The sequence below is a fragment of the Cryptomeria japonica genome, chromosome 5 (genome assembly GCF_030272615.1).
Source record: "Cryptomeria japonica chromosome 5, Sugi_1.0, whole genome shotgun sequence".
Lineage (NCBI taxonomy): Eukaryota > Viridiplantae > Streptophyta > Pinopsida > Cupressales > Cupressaceae > Cryptomeria > Cryptomeria japonica.
In genome coordinates this window covers 232,891,339-232,900,233 of record NC_081409.1, presented here as the reverse complement: position 1 = coordinate 232,900,233, position 8,895 = coordinate 232,891,339, and the positions used below count along the sequence as shown (strand labels likewise).

The following is an 8,895-nucleotide window of genomic DNA, read 5'->3' as shown; positions in this document are numbered from 1 at the left end:
TAACATTATCAAAGCTGAGCCTCTGGGTTAGATTGCGTGTTAGTTTTTTGAATCAATGTTCTAGATTACACTTTGTGACCTATCATCAGGATAGAAGAGTGAGCTAGAATGGATAAAATGGACAAATGCATATGAAACTAGGACTAAAAAGAAGAGGGGATAGGATAGTTGGGAAGAGGTTCAAAGTATATATATATATTTAAAAACATAAAGATACCAAGGGGAGATAAAAACTTAAAAAGAATGAAAAGAATATAAGATAATGATCAAGGATGATAAGTAAGAATTCAAGAACTACCAAAATAGTAAAGAAAAATTAAACCAAACTAAAAAGACACCAAGTATATATAAATAGGGGGATCAAAACAAGAAATAACAAACCAAAAAAATAGCATGCCAATATACTCCAAATCCTAATAGAAAAGTGATAAAAATAGAAATAACAAACTGAACACAAGAAAAAAGGAAATAAAAAAGAATATAGATGTAAACTAACATGAACAAAAACAATGGAAATATAAAGAGAAAGGAACATATAAAATAAAATAGAATATAGATATATACTTTGAACCTCGTGGCAACTATACTATACTCTCTTCAGTGATGGATACATACCCCTTTGTTGGATCCTCTTAATAAAGACTAGGATGAATTTTGGTGGGTATCTTGTCGTGTGTGAGTTGTTGTTTAGTCTTTGTACAATTTGGAGTGTTTGGATGGTTTTGACGATAATGCTTGTCGTTCCTTGTTTGACCTAGGATGGTTTGGTTGTTGGGTGTGCATTGAGTGGCCTCGACTGCTTCTGTGTCCTTTTTGTGTTGGCATTGTTGATTACTTTTATTTGATTTGACTTGTATGTCAATGATCGACTCCTAATTGTAAATTGCATATGGCGTTGTTCGAGTGTTGTATTCAATTCAAAAGAGATTGAATTGAATGATGATAGTGAGAATTTAATATGGTTGTGCTTGCATTGTGGATTTGATTTGGTAGTAATGCACCGTTGCATGTGTGAAATGAAATCTTCATAATGGAAAAATGTGTGGATATCATTGTATTATAGATTCTGATGTTGAACTGTGATGTGAGTATAAGTATGTCCAGTGTGTGGATAGTTCCTATGTGGACTTATGTTAGTCGCTTGTTGTATATGCCATTGTGTAGAATACCCTTGTGATGAAATCATAATGTGGCTTGAGGTGGCCTTGTGTTGTGAACATGTGATGAAGGTGATTTTGCATATCTTACCCATGTGCTCGTAAACTACCTCGTAAATGTGATTCTCTAGGCGAGCTTAACCCTTGCATGTAATTGTATTTCATTTGAATATGGTATTATTTTCACTGTATATGTTTTCTCGCATGAGGATGTGGTTGCGTTGTATTAAAATAGTGATGGTTGCAAGCAAGTAGAAAGCATTATTGCACAAACGTTTCTTAGTATTGAAGTGTAGATAACTCAATTGTTTGTCGTGCGTGGGTACGTTCTCTGAAGGATTTGGGATGTTGTATTCTCAGGTGTTCTGTAGTGGTTATTTCCTGAAATGTGGTTGATACTATTCAGTATTGTTGTGCGTTATGCTCGCATATCCCTGTCCTGGCAGGGGAACCCCCTGTCTTTGTTTGTAGTTTGCTCGATAGAGACAAAAGGCATGTGATTAAAACTGCGCGAGAAACCGTAGACTTCGCATGAGATCATTAGGACCGAAATGAAGATGCAATACTGGGGAATGTTGAGGGTTTGCAGTATAAACTCGACTCTACCCAAATGCTTTTAATTGCCCAGTGTCTAAATCAATTTCGTGAAGAAAAGAAAAAAAACGAGAGGAAAATCGGGCATTTTTGTTTAAATTCCCGAGTTTCTCACAAAATGAAGGAAAACCGTGCTTAGGAGTTCGACATTTTCTTTAAAAATTGCAAAAAACCAAAGCTCGAGCCATAGGAAGTTTGCTCATTCGCCCTTTAAATCACGATTTCACTCGTTGAAAGGGAATGAAAATGGAAATTCGGCGTTTTGCGTGATTTTGCAAAAGCGATCAAAGTGTGCAAATAGCCCAAACATGCCGCGAAAAGGAGCTCGACAAAATGATGTCGCGTATGCTTTCTACCCTTGTAAAAGCTGCGTAAATACCGAATTTGCCCCGTGTGAATTTTTAGCACTAAAGAACAAAGGCGTATAAACAAATGTTTGGCATATTTTCTTATTTTGTGCAAAATAAACAAAGTTCGCACTTTTCCTTCAAAAGGGCCGAGTCATGAGAAATTTGTGCAATTCCTTGAGAAGCCCGAATTCCCGTTAGTAAAAATCAAATCGAAAAAGCAAAGTTCGGTGATTTTGTCAATTTTACAAGAAATACCAAGTTCGCATAATTTCATTTTTTAAGCCTTTGTTATCGCCCCTTTTGCAAGTGATCATAAAAAGGCCGAATTTTATCCTTTAAAGTGTCGAGTGTTGAGTTAAAAGAAAATAGATGGGGGTTTTGAAATGACAGGCAACTTTTCACAAAGTGCCTAAAGAGGCCGAGTTTTCTCCAAAAGCATAAAGTGTGTTTAAAAAACAAGTTAAATCGCACATTTTCCTTTAAATGGACAAGTTCCCTCCTAGCCATAGGATGAAAGGTAAAAGTGAAATTAAATTGAGACGTTTGAAAGTTAAATCGCACATGTCGTCTTACAAATCCAAGTTTGTAGGTAAAAGGGGGATTTTTGGAACAAAGTTGATAGGACCGAGGCATTTAATATTCTTGCATTTTGGCTCGAATGCCGTGTTTTTTGGGATGAAATCATTAGTGATGCTTTGTGTGAGCAACTTGCCCGAGTTCCCACCGCTTTGACGTTCTACATGAACTCATACTTGGTGTATATAGCAGCATCACTCAGACACTTTCCCGGTCTTTCTACCAAGGGTGATCGCTCGCTTGTGCTTGTGTGGGATTGCTATGATCAGCTGCCTTTGAGACCTAGCAGATTGCATTACAGGAGGGTCCATGATTGTTTCGTGGAACTCGTTGAGAGACAAGTTCGAGGAACGTTTCAAGCCTGCAGAAGATGAGCATGCCTTGTTGGCCCAGTTGACACAAATGAAGAAGGATACGCATGAAGGCATGCGCGAATTCATTGATAAATTTAACAAATTAGCAAATAGAATTCCTGTTAATTCTAAGCCTACTCCTAAGAACCTCAAGTGTTTTTTCATTAACACTCAGTTGCCCGAGGTCAGTTTCTTCTTAAGGCGAGCATCTCCTGCTGATTTAGAAGTTGCTCAATGAATGGCTACTGAAATTGAGGACGATTTGATCCTAGCTGGTAAGATCAAAAAGGATTCTAATTGGTCCAAAGGAGGTTCACATATGGATGGTTCATTTTCTGGTTCTACTGATCCTATGGTACATAAATTGGCAAATGAACTTCTTGCTTTAAAGAAGCAAGTATCTCAGAATTCGTACCCCGCACTGTACAAGGATATCCCAAGAAGGACATATCCTAATACTGCTGCCAGTTATGTTGCCAAAAATCAACCCAAGTTGCCTCCCCCTCCGGAGAGACTTGCGCTTGAGCCACCTCCTTCAAAGGCAACAGTTGGCTATTATGAGATTGATCAAAATGAGTCTTCTTATTTTGATTATCAGTCCGACGAAGTTGCTCTTCCTCAAGAAGAAGAAGAAGAAGTGACTGGCGACTCTACTATACGTTACATGCACTATGATGACTCTGTTGCTGCCGAAAGGACTCATAGCCAAGCATTTGTTGTAACGACCCAGACCCGGTTGGCCCAACAAGAAGAAGCTGCAAAGATCGCAAGTGATTTACAACCACCTGTTATTATTGCTAAAAGAGGAACACCGCTGCCCTATATTCCAAAGGATGGAGCGAAAATCCAAGTAAGTAACAAAAGTCCTCCTCTTGCTTCATCTGTTGATCCCAAGCCCAGTATGCCCAACCCCAAACCATTATCGGACAATGTTAATCCCTTTCTAGCTGGTTCATTTCAAGCCTTTGATATTATTGACCGTGCTAGTAAGACTAAGATTCAAATGTCCAAAGTTGAGTATTTACAAGCTAATGCCGATCAATTTGATAGATTAGCTGATTTTGTTAAAAGTAAGGAGACTCATCCTATACTTGAAAACACTATCCCACAAGAACCCAAGAATTTGCCCAATCATTTGGTGACCATTCCATCTACCACCCAAGGAAAGATAGAACCTTTTTACATTTCCTTGTTGATCAATGGTTTTCAATTGAGCAATTGTGTCTTGGATTCTGGTGCTTCTGATAATGTAATGCCCACAAAAGTTGCTCAAGCTTTGGGGCTGACCTTGACCAAAACTTTTGGTCATTGTTATTCCATGGAGAACAAGCAAGTGCCTCTTATTGGGCAAATCAAGGATGCGCTATTTGCATTTGTTGCTTTTCCGGATAATAAAATAAAGATGACTGTCTTGGTGGCTGATGTTCCTGCATCATACGGAATGTTACTTGGCTGTAATTTTTGTAAGGATGTTGGAGGTGAACTCAACATGGATATGACGGAAGCAAGAATACCTGTCAAAGGTGTTGTGCAGAAGTTAATTCCTGAAAGAGAAACCAAGTACACGGTTGTCAAGTCCAATGACCCTCATGCTTAGATTCTTTTTGAATGTTCGGGTTTTGGGAATTATTATCTCCATATAGATGAAATTTCAGAATTTGCTGAAGATTACCTTCTAGCAGCTCCGACATTTCACTACTTTCAGCAAATGAAAAGTTTGTTGATACTGATCAGGACCAAGCATCAGAAGATGGGTCATCCAGTTCATATGTTATGGTTGAAGAAGTCGCATCTTCACTTGCTGATGAAAGTATTCCATTACCTCCTCGACAAGATGAGTTTCATTCTTCGTCTATTCAAGAGGAAAGTTCATCCTCTCCTATGGAAGAAGATGATAACTTTTCTTTTCATAATGCGCCCATCTTGAATGAAGGCAGCTCTAATCATTCCAATGAAAACAACAGTTCAAATGAGGTATGGACTCTTGAATTTGATGACAGCTACGCTACGAATGGATCCGGAGCTGGTGTAGTTCTTATATCTCCCAAGGGAGAGATCTTCCCTTACTCTTTCAAGTTGCAATTTGCTAATACCAACAATACGGCTAAATATGAGTCGCTTTTGTTAGGAATGAGTGTTGCATTGAAAAGAGGAATCAGAAACGTTCATGCCTAAGGTGATGCAGAATTAATTGTTTGTCAAGTGAGAAACATATATCAAACTAAGAATGACAGACTCAAGCATTACCGCAATTTGGTATGGGAGAATATTGAAGATTTCGATTCTTTCAATATCTCAGTTGTTCCTCATGAATACAATGATAGAGCTGATTCTCTTGCTGTTTCAACTACTTCATTAATTCCCCATCTTGACTTTGGTCAAGATAAATATATTATCGAGATAATCTGCAGACCTAGTGTGCCTGACAATTGGGATCATTGGTAGATCTTCAGTGATGATAAGCAGATCAATAATTTCTTGCAAGCTGAGGATGGTTTCAACAACCTGTATTTTGAAGGAAGTAATTCTCCTACTTCTTTGTCATCAGATTCAATGTCTGATACATCATCTGAATCAGATGAAAATATCCTTCAACTGAAAGGAAATAAAATTCCCAAGGGGTTAGTTTCTCTTGAAAAACTTTTCGATCAACTTGATTGTTATATCAAGAGACGACAACAAGAAAGTACTGATTCTCCTATGGGATATGAGAAGTATAATATTGGATTTGATGAAGATCCAAAGTTTGTCAATATTGGCAATAACTACACTTCAGATGAAAGAGATCAGTTTATTCAGCTTTTGCGCCAATACCATGATGTCTTGGCATACTAATATGATGATCTAAAATCTTTTCAACCCAAGGAAGTGCAGCATGACATTCCTCTCAAGCTTGGTGCAGAACCTTTCAGGCAAAAGCAACGCCGGTATAATCCGAAGATCTCAGGTACCATTCTTTCTGAAGTTCAAAAGATGCTTGATGCTCGGATTATCTTTCCCATCCATCATTCAACATGGTTGGCGAATATAGTACCGGTGCGTAAGAAGAATGGAGAAATACGTATCTGTGTTGATTTCAGAAATCTTAATCAGCTATCACTCAAGGATAATTATCCATTGCCAATCATGGATCAAGTCTTGCAAACGGTGACAGGCTCCGAGATGCTATCTATGCTAGATGGATTTTCGGGATACAATCAGATTGAGGTTAGTGAACCTGATCAACACAAGACTGCATTCACCACTCCATTGGGTACATTTGCATACCGCAGAATGCCTTTCGGGTTGATCAATGCAGGGGCTACTTTCCAGCGAGCTATGGACTTGGCTTTCCGTGGTATTGTGGGAAGGTATATTGTAGTATATCTTGATGATCTTATTGTTTTTTCTAAAGATCGTGAGAATCATCTTTTTCATCTACAAGATGTACTTGAAAGATGTCGCAAGCACGACATCTCTCTTAATCCCAAGAATTCAGTTTTTGGGGTGACGGAGGGAAAACTTCTTGGTCACATTGTTTCCAAGGAGGGTATAAAAGTTGATTCTGAGAGGGTTAAATCTATTCAGAATCTCCCTTTGCCATCGAACAAGATTGCTGTTCATTCCTTTTTTGGTAAGGTAAATTTTCTGCGAAGATTCATTCCTGACTTTGCGGAGAAGACTCGTCATATTGTGGACATGATGAAAGGAAAGTCTTCTTTCCATTGGAATTTTGAAGGAAGGGCGGCATTCAATGAAATCAAAGATGCAATTGCTCATGTACCCGTGTTGGTTTGTCCCAATTACACCAAGGAGTTCATCATGTATAGTTATGCTTCCGAGCATACTCTGTCAGCGATTCTGATGCAGAAAAATTCAGAAGGAATTAAATCTCCTATCGCTTTCATGAGTTGTCCTTTGAAGTCTCATGAACTCAAGTATTCCTCTATTGAGAAGAATGCCTATGCGGTTGTTAAAGCAGTTAAGAACTTCCGTTTTTACATCTTGAATTCTCATACCGTTGTGTTAGTTCCTGATACATCAGTCAAATCTATCTTAACACAATAGGAGTTTGGCACAAAGAGAGGAACTTGGATTGCTAAAATCCAAGAGTATGACTTGGAGATCAAGCCTACAAAGCTTGTTCGAGGAAGAGGACTTTGTCAGTTGATGGTGGAAGGTATTTCAGAGGAGCAAGAATTGGATGATTCTGAAGATCTTCCCAAGGTGTTGTTTGTTAGTACTACTGATGAATGGTACTCTAATATAGCATTTTTCTTAACTTATGGCAAATGTCCACAACATTTGACATTCAAGGAAAAAAGAAGTATCAAGTTGAAAGCTGCGAACTTTGTATTATGAGATATTGGTTTGTACAAAAAAGCCATTGATGGTACTTTCCTCCGTTGTGTTGATAAAGCGCAACAAGCCAAATTGCTGGAATCTTTCCATGACAAGGCTTGTGGTGGACATTTTTCTTCGCCAGTGACTGCTCACAAAATTTTGAGAGCAAAGTATTATTGGCCTATGCTCTTTCAAGATGCTTTCCGGTGGGTGCGTAAGTGTATACATTGTCAGCAGTTTGTAGGCAAACCAAAGCTTGCAGCATTACCATTGAAACCGGTTATTGTTGAAGAGCCTTTCCGGCAATGGGGCATTGATTTCATTGGTGTGATCAATCCCTCCTCAAGTGCAGGTCATTCCTATGTCCTTACAGCTACTGATTATTTCACCAAGTGGGTGGAAGCAATACCGGCGAAGAACGCCAATTTTGAGGTAGTATGTAGATTCCTCAAAAAGAATATTATTTCCAGGTTTGGTGTTCCATTCAAAATTGTGACTGATAATGCAGCCACCTTCTCTTCTTCAGAAATTTCACAATTTTGCTTTGAGTATAATATCTTGTTAACTCATTCATCTGATTATTATCCCCAAGGTAATGGTCAGGTGGAATCTAGTAACAAGAATTTGATTACTATTATTCGCAAACTTGTGGAGGAAAATCAAAGGTCCTGGCATAACGCTCTTTTTGATGCTTTATGGGCAGACAGGATTACACCCAAAAGGGCTATTGGTATGTCACCATTTCAGCTTCTTTATGGGATCAATGCAGAAATACTCATCACTTTGGAACTTCGCGCTCTCAAGTTGTCTAAAGCAATTGAGGATCAAACTTATGAGAATGCTTTAGACAAAAGGGTCATGTATCTTTCTCAGCTGGAAGAACAAAGAACACAAGCGGTAGATCGAATTGCTCAGCATCAGCAACAAGTCAAAATTGTTTTTGATAAGAAATCAAAGCAAAGAGGATTCCAAGTTGGTGATCGTGTTTTTCTTTGGGATAAGTGAAGGGAACCGAAAGGTTTACATGGCAAATTTGAATCTCTTTGGCAAGGACCCTTCACTATTCACCGTGTTGCTGAAGAAGATAGTTTTATCTTGGCTTATCATGATGGTACACCATTTGCACTGCCTTATAAAGGTCAGCATTTGAAGCATTACTTTGAATGAAGATTCGAGGTAACTTCTTGTACATAATGTCTTTCTCTTGTTTGTTTTCCGTCTTTCGTTTGTTTGTTTTTGCTTTGTTTGACCCTGTGACCCAATGGATAAGAGGAAGGCACTTAGAGTTTTGGATTCTTTTCTTTCATAATCTTGAAGGATGAATGAAAGAATTCCCCAGTCAGAGCCAGTTGTTGTCCTCATTTTTGTTTCCAAAAATGAAGGACCACTACATTAAAATTTTTGTGAAAAAATGAAATTTTTTTCTCTATGGCACACTTCTCGAGGCAAAATTTTGACGAATCCTTGGACTGGCTTAATCATTAGTCTATCCTCGAACTATGTTTTGAATTTCGTCAAATTCTGGGTTCGTTTGCTATGCCT

General features: G+C 38.3%; 1 protein-coding gene across 1 annotated transcript; it reads left to right on the top strand.

The window, feature by feature from the left end:
* The first annotated feature begins 6,156 nt into the window (after positions 1–6,156).
* On the top strand, positions 6,157–8,358 carry LOC131875838 (uncharacterized). Its single transcript, XM_059220529.1, has 4 exons — positions 6,157–6,801; positions 7,078–7,297; positions 7,394–7,785; positions 8,101–8,358. The coding sequence occupies exons 1-4, from the start codon at positions 6,157–6,159 to the stop codon at positions 8,356–8,358; spliced, it is 1,515 nt and encodes a 504-aa protein (XP_059076512.1).
* Positions 8,359–8,895: the final 537 nt, after the last annotated feature.